Here is a 26038-nt window from a genome sequence, read left to right as displayed (position 1 = left end):
TCGAAAAGCGAGATAGAGCCTTTATTCACCGTGAGGGATTTGGGGCTACTAACCTAGATCACAAGGAGTCGGGGGTGCTCAGAGCTCCCCCCTCCCCTTCCATCAGAGTAACTAATACTCCATTCATGGAACTGGACAGTCCAGGACAAGGGTCAGTGGATGGGGAGGGGGTCGTCACACTCCGGGGTACAGCCCTGCTCTCTGCAGGGCCTGTTCACCCAACTTAGCCCTGGAGAAACACGCTGGTGACAAAGGTGCAGGTGCTGGGGGCAAGAGGGTGGCGCTGGGGTGGGGGTGAGGGCTGTGGGACCGCCTATGGGGTCAGCACCTGCGTTGTGCTCATCCTGCCTCGTCTCAGCAGGCAGAGGTGAGCTCTGGGGACACACCTGGCTTGAGCCCCTTGGAGGAGCCAGCTCTGGTACCCGAGGGCAGGAGGCCAAGGAGACACTGCAGAGATCTCGTTCCCACGAGTCTGGAGCTGTGAGCACATCTTTGCCAGTGCCAGCATCATGCAGGTCGCCAGGACGCCCCCACTTCCCTTGGTGGCCATCAGGACCTGGTGGAGCCTGTCATGGGTGACGACAGCACCAGCGCTGTCGAGGTGCCCAAGGTGAGGCAGAAGCCTAGCCATCTGCCCGCCAGGAAATGGCACAGTCTTCAGTCCTGGACACCTCGTACCTAAGGGGCTGCGCCCAGTCCCACAAGTCTCAGTCCTGGGAGAGGCCTAGACCCCGGTTCATCTGGCCCAGGACTCTCAGTCGACCCCTGAGAATGCCGCCCTAGCCCCTACCTTGTGTCTTTATGGGACCTAGTTCAATGAAGGTATCAGGTGGTGATGCAGAGGGGCTCAGATCCAGGACCTGCAGGCCAGGAAGAGAGGCACGATCTGTCCGGGTCTCGAGTGAGCTTTGCCCAGCTCAGCGGCCTTCCACGGTCCAGGTGGTGGCAGGAGGTGCAGGTGAGAAGGGCAAGGGCCACCTTCGCCGCGGTTTGACTTCGCCTTGGAGCAGGGCGGGACTGGCTGAGGCTGGAACCGAAAGATGGCCAGGAAGGATGACCATCTGGACACCCACAGCAGGGGGCACAGGGGCTGTGATGTCGGGGGAGGGCATCCAGAGGGAGGCTGGGTATCTGCAGACGGCTCCTGTGGTCTCAGGTCACTTGGGGACCAGGAGAGGCCGGGCTGGGCAGGAATTGCGGGGGCGGGGAGGGGGGGTGGACCACAGCCCCAGCCACATGCCCCAGGGTTTCACACGGCCCCTGACTCCACTGTTCCAGATCGGTGGCCTCCGGGCCCTTCCCGCTCCAGTGACAAGGGCCCTGCCCAGCCTGGACACAGGAATGAGGACAGCAGAACGACATGCGGTCCAGGGAAGAGGGCGTCTACCATCTTGTGTTATTTTTCGGGGACTGAGCCTAAAGTAACCAGAAAGAACAAGTGTTTCAACAACTAATAAAAGGGTTTGAGTCTCCAGGGGAGTTGGTGCAATCTGACATCGAAGGAGAAGTTTGATTTTTTTTTCTTCCAGCAACCTTTCTCCCCTCTTCCAACAGAAACATCTTTTCCCTACAACCGGTGTCAGAAAATAGCTTCTGGAGAGTTGGGGAGGAACATTCCCAAACCTGGGAGGAGCCGACTTGGCCAGCTCCTTGCAAAGGGTCAGAGCACCACTGCACGTCTGAACCCAGGCCACCGGGACCCGCTGCAAGCCAGAGTCTTGGGAAAGCCTGGCCAGTCTCAGCATGGCCACTTCCAGAGGCTCTGTGGCCTCTCTGGGTCAGTCTGCTTACCTGTCAGAGGCGGTGAGAGAGCTACTTTGATCACTTACCCCCAGGGCCCTGTCTAACCCTAAAATGGTCTGGTTCTGGGATTTTGACTCTGGAAAAGGGAGAGAAAGTACTTACTGTCCTACCCATCTTTCAGGGGCAGCCCCGAGGATTCAAATGAGCCACTGTGGAAAGGTTTTACCATAAAGGACTGAGCAAATGGGCATTTAAGTTCCTGCCCAGGAGTGAAACCTACCAGAACCTGGCCCACCCCTTCCCACCTTTGAAAACAGGTCCTGGTCCTCTGCGAATCACTCCCAGCCACACACACACACACACACACACACACACACACACACAGTGTGATCTGAGAGACGGAGCAGTGGCCCTGCACCCCATCCACTGCCGGATCTGCACTACCCTTCCCACTAAAGGGGCTGAAGCCAGCCCATCTTCCCTTCAAATACCCTCCACAGAACTCCCCCGGCCCTGACCCCAGTGGAGGGGATCCCAGAGGAAAGCTGCCTCGTTTCACATAAGCCCAGATGCTGCACGAGACCCGAGACAAGAGCCGGGCCCAGAGGTCCATGCTGATCGCACAGGACACGGACCCAGGCTTAGCTGAAGAACCCTTCCCTGGGGAGAGGTGTCAGCTGCTTCGTTGCACAGAAGGAAAACCCAGCAGCGGCTTCCTGGGAGCTGGATTCAGAGTGGGGGAGGAGAAAGAGGAAACACCCACAGGCCAGGGTGGAGGGGCGGATCAGACACCAGAGCCCAGCTCAGACACGACAGTCCCAGAAGAAGGGTTAATAAAGCAGAAACGTGTTTATTAGGCACCCTTGCCCCTCACAGAGGAGCAAGACCCGGGACAGAAGCGCCTGAGACATCTCTCAAGGTTGCAGGAATCTCTCTGAAGACTCCAGAGAACGTAGGTGCTGACTGGCCGCCACCCCAGGAAGAACACGATTTGGCTGGAGCGTGGCCGCCGCAGGTGACCTTGACACGAAGCCAGGTGACCCTGACACGAAGCCGGAGTTGGCTCCTGGACTCCACAGACACTGAGGAGTGGGTGAGGGGCCCAGGGACGCCCAGCCGAACACTGGCAGATGGGGAGGGCCTCCCGGCTGAGGCCCTGACCTGTCCTGAGCCAGCGAGGGGGAGGGGGAGGGGAGAGCACGGGCTCCCAGGAAGACCCTCGCCCGGGTCAGGTCCCCAGATCTTCCCGCCTCCTCCTGGTGCCGCCTCAGTCCCACACGTAGGGGTTTCTAAAGACCTGGGAGTTCTTGCCTTCCTTCGGCAGGGTGGCCTCCTGGTGGCTCTGGGCTGCGTAGATGTCTTCGGCCCGCAGGGTGGAGTTGGCACTGCCCATCACCTGGCTGTTAGCAGTGGCCCGCGGGAGGATGACGTCGTAAGCTCCTTCCGACTGGAAGGAAGAACAGGCGGTGTCACAGCTGGGTTCTGCCCGGGCGGATGCACACACACTCCCACTCCGCTTCCTGCAGGGCTGCGCCTGCCAGCTCCCCCTTCCCTCCCTGCCCTCCCCCTCCGCCCCCTTCCAGCCGGGCCTGGGATGGATGACTCCGAGTCTGGAAATGGAGGAGCTGACCTCTGCCCTCCAGCCCCTTATCTCACCCTGCAGAGGGCCACCCTCTGGGCATGGAAATGAGGCTCCCAGTCACCTCCGATGGTCCTGGGGCTTCACACAGTGGACGGCTCTTTCCAAAAGGATCTTCCTCTCAAGCCCTGTCCCACTCCCTAAACCTTGGGGCCCAACAGAGAGTGAAACACACAGGGCTTCTGTGACCCGCCCGGCTACGCTCCCAGGCCCCCTTCCTCCAAGACTCTTAGCTGAGTACCCCCGGTGGCATTACACCCCCCCAACGGCATCACTGGCTGGTGTGCCGGGCCCAGAACACCCTTCTGTCAGGCCCCAGGCATGTCACACGTTTCTCTTCCAGCAGTCTGATTTAGAGACTTAAACCCCGAATGGTTTGGGGTTTGAGAGTTTTAAGTTTTGGAGACTTAAAATCCAAACTCTCTGCCTGGATCCTGGTCGGAGCTGGGTTGGTTCTGTTCCTGTGTGGGTGAGGCTGGGGCATGGGTCCCAGGTCCCACCCTGGAGGGAAGGTGAGCTCCAGGCCTCACCTGCCTCATCCCTAGGCACACAGCTGCCACCAAACCCCCGCAGCTCCAGGGCCCCAAGCTGCCTTCTGAACCCACTCAGACCCGGGTGGTCCTCCCAACCCATTTACCATCTCCAATTCCCCCTCCCCATGTAGCTCCTGGAACATCTAGATCGAGGACGGGTTCTCCAACCTGGCTGTGCGTCAGAATCACCTGACTGTTTATGAAGCCACAGCCATGCCTAGGGGGCCCCACCCCGCGGTGAGCTGGTGAATGTTTCACGACCCTGATCTGTAATGTTGGCAGATCTCTGTGGGCGGTTCTTCCCATCATGGCTTGGATAACGCCAAGTTATCGAGGCGACATCACTGAAGAGATGCTAACTGTTCGCTCCACCACACCGCTGGCCCTTGTGCCTTTTTAGCAAGCTCCCGGGGGATGGTAACGCTGGGGGTCGAGGGACCATGTTTCTGGAGCCATCGTGAGAGAAAATATCGATTAGTTCAGCTCCTTCCTGAAGAAGCACGACTCCATGCACACAGGTGAGGGGTGGCCAGGTGGGGCACCCTGGGGGTCTGGGGGCCGGCAAACTGTGCTTGTGCCCTTCAGAGATTCATTCCTCGGCCTATCCTGGCTCCTGGCCGCAGCCTCCCTCTCCTGGGACCTAGCTGCAGGTTCAGGCTCCAGAGAGCGAGGGGTCTCCCCAAGAGCAACTGTCAGCCAGCGGGGAGGAGGCACGTATAGGAGTGAGACTCTAACCCACTGGCTTCCTGTTCCCACCCGCCCTCCCTTGGCTAATGGAGCATCTGGTTTCCAGAGCCCAGGGGAGGTGTAAGGTCGAGAGCTGCTGCCTGCTGGTGGGGGGAAGGGAGCAGGAGAGCCTCTTGGGACAGCTGTGGTGGAGCAGCTAATACCTACCCAGACCTGCCCTGTGGTCCTCGGTCCACCACGAATGGTACCTACCTGGCTGAGGCCTCCCCTTGTCCCTCCCTAAGCTGCTTAGGGGAAAGCTGGCAGCTCCCACCAGCTCAGAGAGAGACTGTTCTGAGCAGCTGTCCTCAGTGGGTGTTTGACACCCCGATGACATGGGGCAGACAGGTCCCGCCACAGTGTCGCGAAAGGCAGTAGGAGCATCAACCCCAGGAGGAAGGCTTCGGGAGCTGGGGTCCCGGGCTCCCGAAGGCTGACGCATCGGATGCAGAGCCTGCCTTCTCCCTCCCGCTGCCACCCACCCTGCACACCCGGGCACCCCACTCACCGGGGCTTTGTGTATCAGGGTCATCTCAGTGGGCTGGTACACACTGGTCAGCAGCTGCCCGTTGTACCCGCTGTACGGTGACACTGGTCTCTTAGCTGCAAGGAAACATAGCAGCTGTTCCGGGCTGGGCTTTAAGCTCCCTTTCCTGCTCTCAGGCAAGGCTCCCCAGGAGGCAGGGAGAGGGAAAAGGGGGCTAGGCCAGCCCTGGGGGTGAGGCTGCGGGTGTACCCCACCCCGTGGAGCCCAGCATCACTTTGTTTAGATGCACAGAGAGCACAATGCTCGCCTTCCCCTGGGGCTTTCCCTGCAGCATGAGACCCCCTCCCACCGAAAAAACGTCCCGTCAGCAACCTTCACATCCCCTTCCGCCCTCTGGGGCCAGAGGCCAAGAGGGGCACATGGACCTTCGGCCGCCTTCCAAGATGGCCAGCCTCCAGCTCTGGCCTCTCCTGCTGTGGGCCAGCTGCCAGGCGCCAGGGTAAATAAATAAGCAGAGACCCCACTGCCCAAGAGTCTGCATGGGGCAGGGCTGGGTGCTGTTTGCCCAGGACCCAGAGCGCCACCGGGGGGACTGCAGGCACATCCGGTCCTGTGGCCCCCTGGCAAGTTTCCAGAACTATTTTCAGCTCTGGGAACACTTCCCTGTGCCTTCCGGGGTGTCGATTTCCCGATCTGTCCTACGCTGCTGGGCGCTGGGTCGGAGGAAAGCTGCTGACCAATTCTGGGGGCCGGGGAGAGGGCTGAGCCGCGAGGGCCGGGGCAGCGGATGCCCGTCTCCTGCCGGCTGATAGCCCTGCGGTTCTAAAGGGACCACAGCTCTATAGGGCTTCCTAAGTGCTGGGCTCACTCAATTGATTTTTCCATTTAGAAAAAATAAAATAAAAGGAAAAAAACCCCTTACAGCCCCAGAAGTGTTTGCCTTGAGGACAAAGGCTCTCTGGCCAGCGGGTGACAGCAAAGGTGGGGGCCGCCGAGGCTCCTCCCAACATTCGTCCCCAAGCCTCACCAACTGCACCTTCCCCCCCTCACTTGGCACCAGGCTGTGCGGATGCCAGGGGCCACGCCACTGGGCAGGTCAAAGGTCAGTGCCTGGCAGGGTGAGGATCACCCCTTTCCCCAAGGCGGAGATTACAGGGATCGCAGCTTGTAGAGAAAAAAAAAGGCAGAGAGTTCCGATTCTGAAACCTCCCCTGCCTCTCTGCCTCTGCCTCTGACCCCTGGCAGAGGTCCCAGAGGTAGTGCTCAACAATCAGGCAGGTCAAGTCTTAAGCCCCCAACACCTCGATCAGCAGAGTAGGGGGTCAGCGTCCAGGCTTTCCGGGTCACAGCAGACGAAGGGGCTGTATCCAGCCGGCTAAGAAAGCACGTGAGACGCATGCCACAGGGCACATCCGGAAAGGCTCAATGCCTGGCACTCAGTGTGTGCTCAATAAACGCTAGTGGTCCTTACAATGAACAAATGCCAGAAAGAGGCTCCTTCCTTAGGGAGCTGGGAGCACGTCTGACCAAGTCTCCTGGAGAATGGCCACCCCCTCCTGCCTCCCAAGCTTTTTCCGACGGGGGCTCGGCCCAGGCTGCAGGGGCTTCTCTTGCCTTCTTGCTGCTTCCACCTCCGAGGTGCCCTCGGCTCCAACCACCAAGGCTCTGGGGCTGCCTAGCACCTCAGGAGAGCCCCATCCCATTAACAGAGCCGGGGCAGGAGCTCGGGGACAAGCTGGCTATTGGATACCGGGTGCTGCTTAGATCAGCATGTGGCACACGCGATTTTATTAAAAAGAAAAAAGTTTGAACTGAAAAGACTGTAAGAGGAAACTAAGACTATGGATATGTACATAATGGAAAAACAAGCTCTGGAAGGATAATAATATTGACAGAGCTAATAGCTAATACTTCTAGAGTATCTTCCAAGCGCCAGAAGATGCATTAATTGAATCCTCAAAAGAATCCTATGAAACAGGAACCATTATTATCCCCATTTTACAGATGAGGAAACTGAGGCAGGAAACTATCAGCCAACAGTGATCAGTTCTGGGGACAGAACAGGAGGGAATGGGGTAGAACTGACAGTGGAGGGAAATTTTACCTGTAATGTGTAAAATTTTACAATGAAAATGTATTCATGAATTGTGCGAGTATAGGAAAAAAATCCTTAAAAAAATGGAATTTAGGGGACTTCCCTGGTGGCGCAGTGGTTAAGAATCCACCTGCCAACGCAGGGGACATGGGTTCAGTCCCTGGTCCGGGAAGATCCCACATGCCTCGGAGCAACTAAGCCTGTGCACCACAACTACTGAGCCCACACTCTAGAGCCACAACTACTGAGCCTATGCGTCACAACTACTAGAGCCTGCGTGCTGCAACTACCGAGCCCACGTGCTGCAACTACTGAAGCCTGTGTGCCTAGAGCCCGTGCTCCGTAACAAGAGAAGCCACCGCAGTGAGAAGCCCGCGCACTGCAATGAAGAGTAGCCCCCGCTCGCTGGAACCAGAGAAAGCCCGCGCGCAGCAGCAGAGACCCAACGCAGCCAAAAAGAAATAAAGAATTTTTTTTTAAATATGGAATTTAGTGACTTTAAGGCAGAAAACTCTGGATAATCTCAGGAACCTCCCATTTTGCTCCGGAGACCAGCCCCCTGTCCTGCAGTAAACCACCTGGAATAAGAGGGGACCTGGGGGGAGTTCCCTGGTGGTCCAGTGGTTAGGACTAGGCACCTTCACTGCGGCGGCCCAGGTTCAATCCCTGGCTGGGGAACTGAGGTCCCACAGGCTGCAGGGTGTGGCCAACAATTTTTAAAAACTAAAAAAATAAAATAAAAGGGCACCTGGGGAGGATGTCCCATGACCCACCTGAGGCTGGCTCGTCCATGGAAAACGCCTTGTTTTCCACAAACATGCTCTGGCCCTTCTGCTCTTTCAGGATGGTCTCGTAGCCCACGCCCCGGGTGGGGTACAGGTCCCCCTGGTAGCTCTGCTCCGGGCTGGGCTTGGTCACCTGGGAGACCTCAGGGATGACGTAGAAGAGCACGAAGGCCCAGGCATTGGCGGCGAGGGTGATGGCCAACGTGGGGTCATCCCACGTGGGGCTGTTGCGCTGCCGGTTGCCGTAGGTGTACATGACAATCCAAACCACCCAGATGGCGATGGAGGTGGCCGTGGTGAGCAGCACGAAGACCCCGTGCTTCCGCCAGCGCTTGAAGCGGCCGCACAGGGTGGGCCAGGCCCCCGTAAAGGCGCAGAGCAGCAGCAGCATGACATAGATCAGCGCCATGACGAAGTCCACGTTGGCGATGGCACAGGGGGAGGCGGTGGCCCAGCTGGCACTGCCGTTGGCCGGAGGGCCACCCTCGCCGCCACCTGCCCGCACCAGCGTGATGACCAGCCACTCCGTGTTGATGATCACCTCCACGAGGCTCAGCAGCAGGGCCACGATGAAGACCACCCAGCCCCGGGGCCCGTGGTTCTTCCGGACCAGGAAGTTGAGGGCCAACATGTGGGCCACCAGGCAGGAGAAGCAGATGGCGAACAGGACCCCAAAGAGGAAGCGCCGAGAGGCGCAGGTGGAGAAGTCAGGCTTCACCACGCAGGCGAAGACGAGGCAGAAGAGGCCCAGGGTCCCCAGCAGGAAGAACACCTGGGTCCCCAGCAGGCTCCGCTTCTTGGTGTCCTGCACGAAGGGGAGGCTGGCCACGAGGAAGATGGTGAGGACAAAAGTGGTGACGATGCCTGCCCCCGCCACTGCCTCCAAGATGATGCCCCAAGCCCCAGAGCGGTCACACAGGTTGTAATAGAGGGGGTTGAGGTCCGGGCTGCAGCCAGCTGGGGCGTGGTTCTGGGCCCGGGCCCCTGGGAGGAGGAAGAGAGGCAGTCCCAGGCATATCAGCACCGCTTCCTGGATGGCCATCCTGGCTCCCAGGCCAGGCCCCAGCTGGGTCCCTAGAGACGGAGGGGAGAAAAGGCACAATCAGTCCTCCAGGGCAGACTCTGACACACGAGGTGCCGTCGCCCCCATCCTGAACCACGGCACACTGACCTTGTCTGTGCCTCTGGGCTTCAGAATCGTTCTTAACACAGAACTCCTGGGCCTTGTACCAAGTGACCAGAGAGGTAAATGAGATGAAACCCAAGCGTGATCCCTGTTCCCGGTCATGGAAAAGGAGGAAACTCTGCTGAATTTTCAGGCCCCTCCCCCTCCCCCAAATCATAACCTGGGCCCAGATACTCCCTGAGCTCTTGCAGGTGGGCTGGGGGCTGAGGTTTGTGAGCAAGTTCACTCAGCTCTCAGTTCCTCTCTGTCCCGGGACTTCCAGAGTTCAAATGGCCAGACACCACGCCCCTCCACTCTGTCCCTGTGACGCCTGAGTCTACGGCAAATCAGCCACTCATTCATTCATTCAGTGAGTATTTCACAAGCACCCGTAACAGGTGCAAACTGCAACCAGAGAAAGTGAAGAGATGATGGAAAAGTTGTATGTATCAACACTTTTCCCCTGACGCCTCCCTACCACTGCCCTTCATTTTACGGCTTTTAGTGCCAACGCTTCTCCTCAGAATCCAAAGTTCTTTGGAAGCTCAGTTGCTAGAGTCTCAAGAATAAAATCAACGAATTTCTGGGACTTTCCTGGTGGCACAGTGGGTAAGACTCCGTGCTCCCAATGCAGGGGGCCTGGGTTCAATCCCTGGTCAGGAAACTAGATCCCACACGCATGCCGCAACTGAGAGTTCGCGTGCCTCAACTCAGGAGCCCGCCTGCCACAACTAAGACTCAGAGCAACCAAGTAAATAAATAAATATTAAAAAAAAAAATCAACCAATTTCCCAGCTAGGGAGTTAATGACTTAATGCAAAAATCTTCCTATGAGGCATTAACATTTTAAAAGCAAGAACCAGGCAAGGGCAAAGCAAAACCCAAAGAAATTAATCTATAATGGAAGAAATTAATCTATAATGTGTAGAGGCACATCTACAGTTGAGGCACTGTAGCTAGAAGGCAAGAAAGATGTCTTTTATTCACACCAGGAAGGTAACTTACTACTGCAACGACTCACTGGACCGGTCCCGGACAGCAGCCTTACTAAATGCTGTAGACTGGCACCAAAGAAAACCAAACCCCTGCTTTCAGTACCAGCTGGATTTTCCCTGTGTGAAGTGGAGGTAAAGAGTGTGGCAGGTTAAGAGAAATTAAAGACCAAATCAGTGAGTTTTCTACTCAAAGACTTTAAATTTATCTGGAGGACAGAAAATTTAAATGCTCTAAAAAGCAAGTCATAAATTCCAAAATTCTATGAAATGCAGGGACTCCACATTTAAATCACCCCTTATTATGTTCAAGTAACTAGGTGTAACCCTGCCTCTTCCTCTCTCACCTCTTGGACCCAGGAACTTTCCAGAAAGACAGCAACCAAGCTTTCCTGGGCTGATAGTGACCACTAGTGGCTGGGAGGGGAATGGCATGATCCAACTTCACCACCACCTCTCTTTCTTCCCTTTAGGAGGTGGAGTGTAGATTTGCACACCGCTAAGCCCTTAATGTTTTCACCATTCCTGGTTAGTTAATATATAACAGGCAAACAGAACTGTCTCTCCATGATTGAGAAAGGGAAGGACGCTGCTACTAAGTCAGAGGAAATAAAACTCAAAATTAAGTGAAACTGACAGAACAAAGATCAACAACTTTCAAAGTCCTGTAAGATATCCTCTACATATGCTCCTTGAAAGCATTTTAGGTCTCAGCCTTCCCAACTACAACCTCGTCTGCCAATTAAGCTTGCTTTTCCCCAAACAACACATACCATTAACTTTTTTTTTTTTTTTTTTTTTGCGGTACGCGGGCCTCTCACTGCTGTGGCCTCTCCCACTGCGGAGCACAGGCTCCAGATGTGCAGGCTCCGCGGCATGTGGGATCTTCCTGGACCGGGGCACGAACCCGTGTCCCCTGCATCGGCAGGCGGACTCTCAACCACTGCGCCACCAGGGAAGCCTTACCATTAACTTTTAATAAATTCACACTCCTGTGTGAACTTATTACTGTTTTCCTACATCAATGGTACTGTAACGCAGCTAGTTTCTCTCGACTTCCAATGCAAAAGCATGTTTCCCCTACATCACGATTTAAATAAGCTCTTGCAGGGGACTTTGTGTAACAGTAAATCAATAAAGCACAAACTGTACTGTATTTACAAGGGCTGGGAAGAGAAAAGAGGAATCGGAGAGGGCTAATGGATAAGGAATATTGAACCACTCCGGGAGATAATTAATGGATAACGTGCTATGGGGTCCTAGGCACTCAACTCCCTCATGAGTATTTCTGGCTCACAGCAAAACAGCTAGACCTTGGGGTGAAGCTGGAGATGTGGTATGAACCCTGAGAATGGTCACTCAGACTTAGCCTCCGGCAATCTGCACATCTTCAAGAGCTGCTCATCCCATCTCCCTACGCCGGGTCCCCAGGTCAGAACAGACAAATATTCCAAATCAGCAAATATTTACTGTGCGTCTAGGGGGACCGGGCCCAGTAGTTCCCCTAGACGCACAGTGGAAAATACAAAGATGAACAAACACAGTGCAAAAGGTAGGTCTACAAGAAAACTACCCAAAGAAGAATAAGGTAAGTGTCACACAAAAGAATTTACCTCTGGGGAGAGAAAAGTGCTACAGGAACACAGAGGAGGAAGTTCTTCCCAGCTGAGGGGGTCAGAAAGGACAGAGTGAAGAACACCTCCCAACAGCATTTTATTCAGTTTCTAATCAAATTCACCAAATATGAACTGAGTCTGTAAAGGGAGGTTGCAGCTGGCTGGCTACAGATTAGAGACACTACAGGGAAGGAGTTTAGGGCTTGATTCTAAAGGCAGTGGGTAGGGAGGGTGGGAGGGAGGGAGACAAGAGAGAGGAGATATGGGAACATATGTATGTATATGTATAACTGATTCCCTTTGTTATAAAGCAGAAACTAACACATCATTGTAAAGCAATTATACTCCAATAAAGATGTTAAAAAATAAATAAATAAAGGCAGTGGGGAGCCACCGAAGGCTGTTTTTTAAATGATGAGGGCATAACCAGCGTTGTGCTTTAAGATTTAAGTCTGGCGAAAAAAGCATAGGCAATCCATTTGTTGAGGACACATTCATCCCCCGCTAAAGACCAAGGCCAAAGGTAAGGCCTAATGGAGATCTTTTCCCAGATAAAGTCTAAGGCCTGGCTGGATGTGGGGGAAAGGATGCTAAGTCCACGCTACAAGTTCAAATCTTGTAACAGCCACGTCATTACAAAGCACCAAGGCCGCTCCCACTTAGCCTGCTCCCACTTAGCCTCCGACCGCTACGTCAATCCCTCTTCTTGGTCTGTCTTGCTCTTAGAGCCATACCTGCCTGTACCTTGCGAGAATCCAACACCTCCTAAGAACTTGGGCCAGGGCCAGAGAAGCTTCACAGCCCTCACCCCAATTTCCTTCTCACTTTGCTGTTGGCCCTGGACCTTACCCTTCAAGCCTGTCGGTCCCACCAACATGGGAACTTCAAAGTGGGGGAGTGGAGGGACAGGCAGACACCAACTCGAGTGGGGAAATCGGACCCATTGGGCCTGGTTCTTGTCCACTGCCTGGGACAGCGACCCTTGGAGGCCAGCAGGAGACTTAAAGAAAGCTCAGCCCATCCAGGAATGCAGATTCAGCCAGCCAAGGGATGCTGTGTTTGAAGATGGCGGCCAAGGGGGAAAGGACTTGGATGAAACAGACCAGCTCTGCCTTGAGACTCTCCCTCCTGCGGGTCCCTAGAGCCTGCACTTCCAGGCTGTCTTCTGAGCCTCGATCGTTAGAATTGTGTGCGTAGGCGTCTCCCCTACCTGGCTGTAAGGTCTGAGGGGAGTGAACAAGACTTGTTTTTCTTAGCATCCCCTGCAACATCTAGTCTTGCACTGAACACAGTAGGCATTTGAAAAGCATTCACTGAACGGATTTGGTGCCCATTTCTCCCCATCCCAGTCCGCCCTCTTCATTTTAGAGTCACGTCTCCTGCTTTAAGGTTCTCAGTAGGGGAGACTTCCCTGGTGGTCTAGTGGTTAAGACTCCGAGCTCCCAATGCAGGGGGCCCAGGTTCGATCCCGGGTCAGGGAACTAGATCCCACATGCCACAACTAAGAGTCCGCGTGCTGCAACTAAAGATCCCGCGTGCCTCAACTAAGACCTGGCACAGCCAAATAAATATTTTTTTTAAAAAAAGGTTCTCAGTAGGACCAAGGAGGGGGACCTCCTTCAGTCCCATGAGTTCCCCCCACGCCATGGCTGCAGCCCAGCCGAGCTGCAGATTATTTTCTGGACAAAGGGGCCCTTTTGCTTCACCTCCCTGGAATCAGTTATACAAGTATTTTTAATCACCTCTGAAATCGGCCTTTCCCTAGGCTCAGCCACTCAGTCCCCAGCTCAGGTCTGAGTCAGCCCAATCCAGTTCCAGAATCCCCTTCCTCCCTCTTTCCCTCTCCCAGGGGAGGCAGAGAGACCTCAGCAGAGTGGTGGCTCAGAGGCCCAGCCAGCCCTGAATGGGCTTCACCCAGCAAGGATGAGGCAGCCAGGCCTTCTCACCTTTCCTCACTCCCCGACCATCTACACGAAAGCCTGAGAACCATCCTGAAAAGGGCAACACGAGCTTCACACTGCGGCCTTGGTCTGTCTCCTGGGCTCCAAGGGACAGAGTAAGATATAGACCCACAGCCAGGTACCTTCAAGGGTGCCATGACCATGTAGAGACCCCTCTCCGAGGCGCCTAAGCAGAGCCACAGAGGAGCCTCCTTCCTGCCGGGTCTGCCGCCACTCAGCAGCCCATGAAGAGAGACGGATGGACCCACTGGCAGCCTTCCCATATCCTCCCCTTCTCCCATCCATCTCCTCCTTCCTCTCCGCCCCTGGTTAGGTCCTGCCGTCTTACTCCTCTGTTCAGGGGGCTCTGGTGTTTAAACCAACCAATAAGAAGAGGGGTCGGAGATGCCTGTACCTGTACGGGGCTGCTTCAGAGCCCAAGTTAGGGGGTGGGGTAGAGGGCTTCCAGGAACCCCAGGCTTAGACCTTCACACCGAGGGTGGATATTCGGCTCCCAGTTCCCTGAACATTCTGAAACACGTGAGTCCTCAACCCAAGGGTCCGCTCTAGAAAGCCACTCCGGAATGCGCCCCACCCCCCAGCGGCACGCCCTTCCCCAGCCACAGATAAAGGCCCAGGCAGGGAACCTCCAAGAGCACAAAACCCTATTTCAACATATTCGGGTCCCTGAGCTCTAGGATCAAGAGCGTGGGTTTTTTTCAATGACTGCGTTTTGCTGGATTTGAAACTGTGGGTCTGGGGCTGGAGAGGCGCAACTGCACCTCCGCGGCTGGGAAGGGCGCAGGAAACCCCGTGGGGCGTGAGGGAGGAGCGGGGAAAGAGAAGGGATCTAGAAGCCACGCCGCCAAAGGTAGAGGGCCTACGACTGACCGAAGTTCCGAACTTCCCGCAGGAAGATTGAGCCCTCCCCTCCCTATACCTCTCGCCGGGACCGGGGTCCACACCCACGCTCCCCTGGATGGCGGAACAGAAAGAGCAGGGGGCCAACCTCTCTCCCATTTCCTCAGGTCCCAGAAACCTGCCCTCCCCATCCACGGTAGCGGGCCGCGGAGAGGAGGCCGGCCCCCCAGTCACTACTGGCCGCGGAGTCACGCAGAGAGGCTGCGAGGGAGCAGGGGGTAGTCCTTGGAGACCCCGATCGTGGAGTTCTCCCTCGCCGCCAACTCCGAGCCGCAGCGCCGGGCTTCCCACACCCCCAGTCCCCAGCCTGCTCCGCTTTGGAAAGTTTCTGCGAGCGAGCGAAGTAGGAGCGGTGTCCTCCGCCCCCCGGTTCGCCACCACTGGGCCTCAACCCTCGCCCACTCCCCACCAGCCCAACCCCACTCTTCCCGGCGGCCGAGGGGAGGGCGGAGCGAGCAGGCTGCAGCCCTTACCTGGGACGCGTCGCCGGCCCAGCTCCGGCGCGGCGTCTGGGGCCAAGTCCAGGCGGGGCGCGAGCGGGGGTGGGAGGGACTCGGCGCAGAGAGCGGGGCCAGGCCCAACCCTGGTCTGAGGTGGCGGGGCTCAGGCGGGGGATCGGGGCGCAGGGCCTGCCTCTCCCCGGGACTCGGAGCTGGCTGCGCTCCGTCTCTCGCCCTCGCGCTGGCCTCTGCCCGCGCTCGGCTCCTTTCTCGCAGCGAGGGTGGGCCGGCGCCTGCATCACCGTGACATCACCTCCATTGAGGAGCTTATCGGGCGCCCGCGGCGCTCCAGGTACGTGCAATCCGCTTACACAGTAACAAAGCCCGGCCGGCCCTCCCCCCACCCATCCCCGACTCACCTCCAGGCTGCGACTAGACGCACTTTCCGGCAGGGGAGGGAGATCGGAGTTTCTGGCCGGGCCGGCTTGTGGGCTGCTGCTGTTTACTGCCACGCCCCCGCACGCGGGCGCGCGCACACTCACGCGCACTTACTTTCGGGACTCGGTTTTCTCTCCGGAAAGCGGTTTGGGGTGCAGCCCAACACAATTCGCGGGCGGGCTCTCCCTCTCCGCGAGTCCCAGCGCGCGCGCACACAAACACGCGCGGGGGCCACCTTGGTGCGTCTCTCCGGGGCGGACACCTAGTCTTTGTCACCTTCGTCCTGGCTCTCCCGTGAGACACACGCGGGGCACTGTTCGCCGCTCCGGACTAGAGCGAGGCGCACACTCAGATACAAAGTCTGTCTTTGTCGCGCCTTCTGCCCTCCCCGAGCTTGCACACGTGGACACACCACACACCGAGCGTCCACCTCTTGCACGCGCGATCCTTCCCCGGCACCCGGCTCACCAAGTGTGCGTGGGAACGCCACCGCGCGCGCCCCTAACGCCGTGGGCCGAGCCCAGAACCACTCGGGACCGTGGGCAGAAGTCGCCCTGGGTCCGACTACCCGGCGCTTGGGTTTCCTGCGATCGCCGGGACACGGTCCACCTTAGCGCGCGCTCCCCTCCCCGTGTCCCCGTTCCCTGTTCGGACCTGTCCTAATTAGCCTTCACGGTTCAGTTCCCCGAAGTACAGTGTTTAACCCGGCCCCCGCGGTCTCTGAGCTCCGTGACACATCGGCCTGGCCACCGAGTCCTGCCCCTGCCGCCGCCCGGGGACTTTTGCACGAGTTCGAGTTCCCCCCTCCCCGTACCCCAACCTCACTCCCTATCCCGGGGTGCGTCAGCGGGTTGTCCCCCTTTCCTCCCCGGTCCCAGGAATCAGCAGAAGGGGAACTGCAGAAATGGGGAAGCGAATCCAACCTAGGATCACCCCGGCTCAGTAAACAAGAGATTTTCCCGCTGCCTTCCCCCAGGGCTGCGGGCTCCGCGGGAGGTGGGCTACGCAGCGGGGCCTAGTTGGCAAGCGCCGGAGGCCCGGAGGGGCCGCGGCGCACAGAGAAGGGAGTGCTTGTTGCGCCTGGCCGGGGCCCAGGGGACGCGGAGGCAGGGCCGGGCGCCGGGTCTCCGGGGTGCTGGTTCTCGTGACGCCGAGTTGCCTGGGGGATCGCCAGCGGCGCGCGGTCGGAGTCAGCCGGTGGCCGGGCGGGCGGCTGGGCGTGTTGGTTCTGCCCGGAGCGCCCGGGAGGAGGGCGGGAATCGTGGGGGGAGGCGGCTGGTCTTGGGCCGGGGGTAGCAAGGTGGGGGAGGGCGCAGGCAGAGGGGAGGGGACCTCCCGGGCTGTTTGTTTGCGTGCTTCTATCTATGACAACCAGAAGTCAAACTCCCTGAATCACCCGGAGCTGCCGGAGCGATAAACCCCACGCTGGCTCCTCCCCTCGCACACCAGTTTTCGGACTCCTGGAGGGAATGTTTGCTTAGCAGCCTGGGCTGGCGGTGAGGCCCTGCTTTTCTAGAACCCTATATCTCTTCCTGCGCCTGGCCCTCTCTGGCTGGCCTGGAAAACGTGAGGAGTGAATTGTTTCAATTCTTTTCAATGTTGAGAGGAAGAGCGCATTGCTGTGCCTTTGGTCTCCTTCCCCTAATAACTCCACCTCCTTCATCTCAGGGACGACCCCGCGCGCACACACACACCGGACGTGAGCACGTGCAGACCTGTGTAAGGGCCAGGCAGTGGGGGGCCCACCCTGAAAGGGGGAGCAGCAGGTCAGACCTTCCCGAAACAGATCAGTCACTCTAACCTCTGACTAGTTTTCATCAGCTGGGCAACCAACGCTGAAACAAGTTTGCTGGGAGGGGTCCCTCATTAGCATATGTTTAAAGCCAGATCTAGGAGCCTGGGAAAGGGGTGGGGAAAGTGGTGGGGAGACCAGGATACAAGTGACCTCAGGGAGACACAGGTGAATTCGGGATCTGTCTCGATCGTGGAGAACCCCTTCACCCTCCAGAGACTTCTCCCATGAAGCAAGTCTCACCCCTCCCTCCGGGCCCAGGCAGGGGCCAGGTTGGGGTATCCGGTGCCTGGCCACCCACTGGCGGTGGTCTGGAAACAGGCCTGGACACCTCAGTGAATGAGCTCTGCCCCCAGCCAGCCCTGTGCCCTGAGGGCAGTGGAAATGTAGGGCCGTTTTCTGAGAACGGTTTGCTCTCCCCCTTTCCGCCCCATCTCACTCTGGAACATCTCACTCTGGAACAGGATACGCCTTCAAGACAAAGGAAGGCCCTCGGGGCAGACGACCTGGGGCTTCTGAGGCTCCAGGATCCCTGGTGCCCTTGGCTTTAATCCCCCAGGGCCTGTCAATAGCAGGAACACTGGAGGGTGGAGATCCTGAGAGCCTCACCCCCAGCCCTGGGAGCTGGACGGCTGTGGGTCCCGATGGACACGGCCAGTGGCCGGGAGAGAAGTTTGGTGGGAGGCGCCATTGCGTCAAAGACTCCAACCGCAGACTCATCTGCGCCCCCAGGTACCCTTCGCCCAATGTAATAATACATCGGCACGTAAGCCTTTATGAACTCCCATCTTCCCCAAAAGGTAACACTTTGAGAAGCGGTCCCATAGGGACACTGCCTTCCCACTGTTCAGATAGATCTTGGATCAATGGATTGTGTGGATGGCGTCTGTACCCCTCCTTCCCAGCACGGTGTGTGAGTTCCTGTTGGCCGCCGGCTGATCGAAACTACCTTTATTCATTGGAACAATTCCTTTTTGAGCCGCGTGAGTCTAAGCTAGTGACAAGGCCCAGGGTGGGGTGCAACTTTGCCACTTGCCGGTTGTATGGCCTGGACAAGTCACTTCACTGCTCTGAGCCCCACTTTCCTCTACTATAAAGAGGTCAGGATAGCACCACCCCCAATCCTTGCAACGAAGCCATGTCTATAGTGGGCCTCGCACAAGCTTGACACTCAGATGCTCAGTGATCAACCTCTCCTTTCCTGGTCCATCCCTTCTGAGGCTTAGTCCCCTTACAGTTAAAAAGGCCTAGCAGTGGGAATTCCCTGGTGGTCCAGAGGTTAGGACTCCACACTTCCACTGCCAGGGGCGCGGGTTCAATTCCTGGTCAGGGAACTAAGGTCCCGCAGCCATGCATCGTGGCCAGAAAAAAAAAAAAAAAAAGTTCTAGCAGTGTTTAATCCAAACTCTTGTAGTAGCCTCGCCGTGCCATGCTCTGGGCTTCTCCTGTGCTATTCCTTTCCTCCCCCAACCCCCTTTCCCTGTCTGACCAAAGGTTTTTAAAACCTGCTCTGCCTCAAAGCTCAGCTCCAATGTCCCTTTCTCTGCCATGCTTTCCTCACCTTCCCCAGAATGAACCGTGGCGAGCTGCCCTGTTTACCCACAGCCTAGTATGCATTTGTTTATCATTTATCTCGGTGTATCTTAGCCTTCTCAGTTCTTGTCCTCTCAATAGCAGGGACACGTCTCACTCGTTTTGGTGTTCCCGGTATCTGGCACCGAACCTGACACTCGGTAGATCCATTTATTCTATGGTTTGAACCCTAGCAGCAAGAGTTGAGACATGGCCCCTGGAGGGCAGCCCCCTGCTGACCTTCCCCATCACCCTGGGGTGGACCACTGCAAACACCGTGCAAACAGGGCCGTGCCTGCCTTGCCCACTGGCCACAGGCCTTCCTGGGAAGCAGGCAAGCCCAGTACCTGCTGCAGACACCACCTCCCCTGGGCCGGCAACGCCCTGCATTAGAATGCAGGGTAGGGGCCTTGGCAACCCAACTTGGGGCACTGGAGGAGCAGGTGAGCTGGCCCCGGGGGTGCTCGAGGTCAGTTCTGCGCCCTAGAGGGGCTTCCCTATTGCCTGGGCAGCAGGGGTCCTGGATTGCCGGTTCAGTGTGCAGAATCTCTTTCAGGAGGCATTTCCTCCTCCGGGGACTGGGAGGCCGGCTCTCCCTCCCTAGAGGGTTGAGTGCCCCTGGTCTTGCCGCCTGGCCCGCTGGCCCCCGTGGAGCAGACGTAGTCCCTCGCTGAGCTGAGGGCGAGGCTCTTGGCCCCCTGACAGGTAGGTGCCTGGAATCTTGCACTCGGCAGCTGGGTGTCCCCCAACCAGCTGGTAAACAGATTTTGCGTTTGACCTCTCCTTGCTCCCAGGCTCCGCATTAACTGGTTCCTGCCCAGGCTGCGGTGTCTGGCTAAGTTTCCTCTTCTCTTCAGCTCCTAGGACTGCCGGCTTGGAGCAGCCTGATACCACCTGGCATTTTGAGAGGACCCAGGTACCAAGGTGGCCCCTTAAGAAGCAGGAAGCCAGGGGCCAGGGAGCAGGTGAGATAAACACCCATTCGCCACAACCCGCTGCCCATGGATGGCCCCTCTGGGAGGGTACCCGGAAGCGGGCCTAGGGCAGAACCTGCTGGAATGTCACCTGACGCTGAGCCCGTCCATGGTGACCACAAAACCTGCCTCTCCCTCTCCCCCCTTCCCTGCCCATGGCTCAGTGGCCACTAACCAGCTCCCTGTTAGAAGGAGAGAGCTGCATTTTCTGAGCTGCCCAGGTCTGGAGAACCTCCGTCAATAGACTGAGTGAATCTAGGAACCAGGGTCCAGGGATTCAGGCCCCTCAACCCGCCCCTTCCAAAAACAGAAAAGAAATGTGTACACAGCAGTGTTTAGTCCCCCTTCCCTTCCTTGAGGAAGAGTCTCCCCTCACACCCCCCCACGCCCCCCTTGTGAGAACATTTCAGGGCAGGCGCACCCTCCCACTGGGGTTACACACACACAACCTAATCACCCTGCCTGCAGTCTTCCTTCCGTTCCCTGACACCTCCAGTCACCTGCAAACCCCCTCTGCTGCAGGACATTCACTGACTTCCCCCTGGCATTCTCGGCTCCTAAGATCGTCACTGGTTTCCACTCCCTCTGAGTAAAAGATCTAACTCCCTTGCCCAGCATTTAAGGCCCCTGCAGCCTGCATTCAACCTGGACTGGCCACCTCCTCTCCCTCCTCTTCCCCACAGGAAACGGCCACTGCAGCCTGAGAGGTCAGCTCTGGGTCTGGCCACCGGACTGACCTTCCTGTGGCTTCACTCACAATGTCCCCCACTCTCAATCCAGGGTGCCCCTTCCCGGCCTCTCTAAACCGTTCCCCCTTTAAAGCCTCTGCTTCTCCCAGAAGCCTTTGCTGGTGACCCCGCCCCATACAACTCCTCCCTCTGCCCTCCCAAAGCTTCCCCACTAGCATGAATTTGCCAATCTTGTGCTGCTTTGCACAGTTAATTATATTTTATACATAGATATCTGGCCTCTGTAATTCCATGATAGGCTCAGTGAGGAGCAGATTTCATGCCTAGCCTTCCCTGCAGCCCCCAGGATACTGCTCTGTACCTATAATAAAATGGGTGGAATGATGGGCCAGGACCTGAGGGATGCCGTCAGCCTTTTCTAGGGGGAAGGGGTGGGCTCCGGGTCTAGGCTTGGCCTGGCTGCTGTCCTGAGCTCCACACTCAGATCCCCGCCTCCCAGAATCCCAGGCCAAGAAGCTCAGAGACACACAAACACTGGCTCATCTAATAATGCAACAACACCCATAATAGTTTATACCTCTGTGTAGCACTGTACAACTTTCCGTGTCTTTTATATATATTTGATCTTGACAACCCTAGGAGTTCAATTTCAAACTGAGGTTCGGGCTTCCCTGGTGGCACAGTGGTTGAGAGTCCGCCTGCCAATGCAGGGGACGTGGGTTCGTGTCCCGGTCCGGGAAGATCCCACATGCCGCAGAGCGGCTGGGCCCGTGAGCCATGGCCGCTAAGCCTGCGCGTCCGGAGGCTGTGCTCCGCAGTGGGAGAGGCCACAACGGTGAGAGGCCCGCATACCGCAAAAAAAATCCCAAAAACCCAAAAAACTGAGGTTCATAAAGGCTAAGGGACTAGCCCTGGATTAGAACCCACTGGTTTTAACTCTGCTGGACTGGTTTTAACTTCGCTGTTCTATGTCCCAAAGCGCTTTCGTATCTCTTATGTAGCTCATTTTCTGCTCTACGAATGTTTGTTTATGTACATGTCTCATGTCTTCAACCAGGGTGTAAGCTCTTTGAGGGAAAGATGTGTACCTGGTCCATCCTTGCCCGTGACAGGGCCTCGATCAGTGTTTGCCAGGGGGACTTCCCTGGCGGTCCGCACTTCCATGCAGGGGTCACACTTTCTATCCCCGGTCGGGGAAGATCTCGCATGGCGTGCAGTGCAGCCAAAAAAAAAAAAAAAAAAATTTGCGAGGGAGTAAATAGATGAAGGCTCTGCATGGGCCAGTACAGGAGAAGGACATTGGAAACAGAGTTGACCAGCTGTCTAGTCTGCAGCCTTCCTTCTCAGCCCCTCTCCCTTCTCCCAACAATCCCATCGCCTTCAGAAGCCAGCCTCACGACAGCGCTGCACTGGGCAGCTGCCTGGCCTGTGGCTGGGCTGTGTGTCTCCCTCTCTGCCCTTTCTCCCTTCTTCAGCCCTGTTCTCCTGGTGGCCGCCAGCCCGCTGTGATCACGTCCTCTCTGTGCCCACCTTCAGGACGGCTCTGCCCTTCATCAGCCTCGCCAGCCACCAGCCTAGATGACCCAAAGCCTTCAAAAGACACGGTCTCTGCCCCCACCCCTTCGCCTGGGATTTGGGGGCACCCTGAGGGTCCTCTCAAACTCAGCCAGGACCCCAAGGGGACAGGGGGAGAGTCAGGGTGCCACAGGAGAGCCAGAATTGCCTGCACTCACCAGACATGGCACCTCCAGCAGGGCAGTGCCAGCCAGCTGGCATCTGGGTGGAGTTCGGTCCCAGCTGTTCCGGCCGCTGCTTGAGGCTCGACTCCAGCTCCGTTGCCGGAAGCCCAGCTGCTGCGGTGCAGCCCGAGGCTGCTGGGAACCGAGCTGCGCTATTCTGGGACTGTGATGGAGCTCCGGGACGCCTGGCAGCAGCTGAAATTTCAGCCCCTTTGGTAGACGTGCTGTTTGCTTTCCCTCCGATGATAAGGCAGAGTTCAAATCATCATACAAAGTTCAGAACCACTGATGGTGCATCTGAGTGTCTTAATAGCAGTTGTGGTTTTGCTAAAGTGGGGACTGGCCATAAACAATCTATACTTCAGCCCTTGGCTACAACAGCCTTCATTCTTGCTGTCACTCACACCACACAACCTGTAGTCATTTTCCTTTAGTTTTATAGTTTGTCCTCATACCCACTCTGCCACATTAACCCATCCACTGGCATTCTGGTGCAGTCCCTGAAATTTAAATCCAATGATGGATTTCCTCTGAGAGCCTTCTCCCTCCCTCCCTCCCTCCCTCCCTCCCTTCCTCCCTCCCTTCCTTCCTTCCTTCTTAAATTGAGATGGGAAGATCTGATTCTGCAGTACAAACAATCAAGTATGAAGACTGAGTTTGGGTGACAAAAGGCTAGGGTCATAATCAAACCCAATTTACAACAAAGTTAAGCCCCTGTGATTAACCTGTTTTGGGAGAGCCCTCAGAGAAGCCCCCTGAGATGATGCCTGGTTTTATTATCCTCATGTGGGAACTGGAGGCCAAGTTGGGAAGAGAGCCTGCCTAAGGTCACAAGTGATGGACGTAAAGCTTAGGCCCGGTGTTTTGATCTCCTGCCATGAAATCATAGACTTTTAGAGCTGGAAAGGGCAACAGAGTTGTCCAAAGAGCACAGAACTTGCTCATCTGTAAAATGAGGTGATAATCCCTGCCCCTCTTCCCCTGTTGATTGCTGCAGAGATTACATGAAACCACGGATCTGAGAACCCTTGGCTGGAGGGACCAGTGATTTGGGACCTTCCGGTCCCAGGCTCGTCTTCCTCCGCTGCCAGTCTGTGTAGGGAGAAAGCAACTCACAAAAATGGAAACAAGCTCGTCCTTAGGCTTTTCCAAACGTCAGCGCACAGCTTCAGGGTCCGTTGTTGTGTTTGTTTAAAAAGCAGATTTCTCGGTTCCATTCTGGGCTATGGAATTTGAGTCTCTAGCCAAGAAGAAGCCTAAGTGGCTGTCTGTAAAAATCCCCTCTCTCCACTGCCAAATATTATTAATGATGCACACTGCCCTTGAGAACCAAGGTCAAACCAAGAATTGTTCAAGTCACCTATGAGGAGAGGAAGGTGGAAAAACACAACTGGCGCGGATGGCCCGTGAAGGATTCTGTGTCGTCACAGCCAGGTGGGCAGCTTCCCTGCTTTTTGGGGAATGAGGGCCATTGGAGGATAAGCGTGTTGGGGGAACCACTGGCCGAAGCCACCTGCCCTGACCAGGCAAGATAGTAATCACTTGCATGAGTTATCTTGTAACAGGAGATCCTGGTAAGGAACATGGAACTAACAAGCTACCACCAACTGGAAGGATTTGGGAAAGGTCAAAAGGAGAGAGCAGACGCCAGCGCATATGTCCTACCAACCTCCCAGAATCCTTCTCGCTGGAATCCATCTTGGCTGAGCCATGCGCGAGCCACCAGGAAGGACCCTGCGTCAGAGTGATTGGCCACAGCCAACCGGGAGACTAACCCCATCACCATAAAACCTGAGACTGCGAGCCACGTGGCAGAGCAGTTCTCCCGGGTTCCCTTACCCCGCTGGCTCTCCATCCGGGCGCCCTTTCCCATTAAAGTCTCTTGCTTTGGGCTTCCCTGGTGGTGCAGGGGTCAAGAATCTGCCTGCCAGTGTAGGGGACATGGGTTCGATCCCTGGTCCGGGAAGATCCCACATGCCACGGAGCAATTAAGCGCGTGCACCGCAACTACGGAGCCTGTGCTGTAGAGCCCGTGAGCCACAACTACTGAGCCCGCATGCCACAACTACGGAAGCCCGCACGCCACAACTACTGAAGCCCGCATGCCACAACTACTGAAGCCCGCACGCCTAGAGCCCAGGCTCCGCAGCAAGAGAAGCCACCGCAATGAGAAGCCCACACACTGCAACAAAGAGTAGCCCCCGCTCGCCGCAACTAAAGAAAGCCCGCTCGCAGCAATGAAGACCCAACACAGCCAAAAATAAATAAATAAAATAAATAAATTTATTTTAAAAAATAGATTTAAAAAAAAAGTCTTTCGCTTTGTCAGCACGTGTGTCTCCTCGGACAATTCATTTCCGAGTGTTAGACAAGAGCCCACTCTCGGGCCCTGGAAGGGGTCCCCCTTCCTGCAACATAAGGGTGGAGCCAGGGTGGGAAGCACAGAACAGACCCACAAGGGATGCGTTCCAGGAAATGAGAGGCTTGCAGTTTTCTGTTCCTTCGCACATCCACTCTTTGGCCCTCCTGTGTTGAAGGCATGACTAAGGATCGGGAAGTCACTATTAGGCTTCTCTTCCTTTGTCTTTATTTATTTGGCTGCCAAATATTTTCCAGTCTGGTCTGAAATCATCCCAGTTAGGGCATGGTTCCTCGGAGTTCAAGTCTCATCATAACCTAGAGCTTATTATCAAGACTATAGATTTTCTATAGCACAGGGAACTCTGCTCAATACTCTGTAATAACGTAAATGGGAAAAGAATTTGGAAAAGAACAGATACATGTACATGTATAACTGAATCACTTTGCTGTACACCTGAAACTAACACAAGATTGTTAATCAACTATATTCCAATATAAAATAAAAATGAATGGACTTCCCTGGCGGTCCAGTGGTTAAGAATCTGCTTTCCAATGAAGGGGGCACAGGTTCAATCCCTGGTCGGGGAACGAAGATCCCACATGCCGCGGGGCAACTAAACCTGCGCTGCAACTACTGAGCCCGCACGTTCTGCAGCCCGTGTGCCGCACCTGAGACCCAAGGCATCCAAATAAATAAAATAAAATAAAAATTTAGAAAAGACTATAGATTTTCTGAATCTGCCCCAGATCCTGTATTTTAACAAGTTCTCCAAGCGATGCTTGTGTCTCATAGAATTTGAGAGTCACCGAAATACAAATCTATCTTGAAGACAAGCAGACGCTTCCCAGGAACGCAAAGTGATGAAAAGAACTGGGGCCGAGGAACGGTAGCCGACCGGAGGGTGAGTGGTTGGAGAGCAGCGTGATTAAATGAACACACTCCCGGCAGCGGGGTTTTCATGGAGAGAGAAGTAATGAGAGTGCATTAGAACGTGGAGTCCTCAGGGGCGCAATGCTGCAGTGAGAGGCATTGGGCAGACCCATAATCTGAAGCCCCCAGACTCTTGTCTGTTGGAAGATGAGGGTCCCGGAGGTGGGAGGGGGACCAGAGCGCAAGAAGAAAGTTGTGTGCCAGCCCCCAAAGACCAGCCCTCAGAAACATGTTTCAGGAGCTGACCCCTTGTAGGTTTCCTCTCCCTGGAGGTCAGAGGCAGTTATCTTGAATTATTTTCCGTTGATGTCTGGTCTTGCCCCTTCTCACCCAGACTCCTCTTTGTGGACGTGGTAGAGCTCCAGAGAAAATGCAGGTCAGATGAAGTGAGGGCCTTGGGTGCTGTCGTGGGCCATTTTAGGGCTTGGTGATGTATAGCAGGGAAGAGTAATTTTCCCTC

General features: G+C 56.1%; 1 protein-coding gene and 1 long non-coding RNA gene across 7 annotated transcripts; one reads left to right on the top strand and one right to left on the bottom strand.

Moving 5' to 3' along the window:
• Window positions 1-16747, bottom strand: GPRC5C (G protein-coupled receptor class C group 5 member C). 6 transcript variants are annotated; one of them, XM_027080557.1, is made up of 5 exons: window positions 15502-16747; window positions 7997-9082; window positions 5150-5244; window positions 3041-3190; window positions 1-1416 (listed from the first exon to the last, which is right to left on the bottom strand). In XM_027080557.1, the coding sequence occupies exons 2-5, from the start codon at window positions 9048-9050 to the stop codon at window positions 1384-1386; spliced, it is 1332 nt and encodes a 443-aa protein (XP_026936358.1). In that variant the 5' UTR covers window positions 9051-9082; window positions 15502-16747; the 3' UTR covers window positions 1-1383. The 6 variants fall into 6 exon arrangements, 5 of the variants coding, with proteins under 5 accessions (XP_026936358.1, XP_026936356.1, XP_026936360.1 ...); XM_027080555.1 differs by lacking the exon at window positions 15502-16747 and adding an exon at window positions 15116-15222; XM_027080559.1 differs by lacking the exon at window positions 15502-16747 and adding an exon at window positions 15116-15222 and having other exon boundaries at window positions 3055-3190.
• Window positions 15322-23927, top strand: LOC113606405 (uncharacterized). Its single transcript, XR_003427527.1, has 3 exons — window positions 15322-15434; window positions 19742-19849; window positions 22023-23927. It is a non-coding gene; the product is annotated as an uncharacterized LOC113606405 (long non-coding RNA).
• Window positions 23928-26038: the final 2111 nt, after the last annotated feature.

The sequence above is a fragment of the Aethalodelphis obliquidens genome, unplaced genomic scaffold, assembly GCF_003676395.1.
Source record: "Aethalodelphis obliquidens isolate GAN/ISIS:26980383/991018 unplaced genomic scaffold, ASM367639v1 scaffold44, whole genome shotgun sequence".
Taxonomy (NCBI): Eukaryota; Metazoa; Chordata; class Mammalia; order Artiodactyla; family Delphinidae; genus Aethalodelphis; species Aethalodelphis obliquidens.
The sequence above is the reverse complement of the archived record's forward strand: the minus strand, read 5'-3'. Positions and strand labels throughout refer to the sequence as shown.

Coding starts and splice junctions, on each gene's coding strand:
- GPRC5C (XM_027080557.1), bottom strand. CDS start 9,050: ATGGCCATCCAGGAAGCGGTGCTGATATGCCTGGGACTGCCTCTCTTC. Junction 5,245..7,996: donor CATGGACGAGCCAGCCTCAG/GTGGGTCATGGG, acceptor GTTTCCTTGCAG/CTAAGAGACCAGTGTCACCG. Junction 1,417..3,040: donor AGGAAGGCAAGAACTCCCAG/GTCTTTAGAAAC, acceptor TGGTTACTTTAG/GCTCAGTCCCCGAAAAATAA.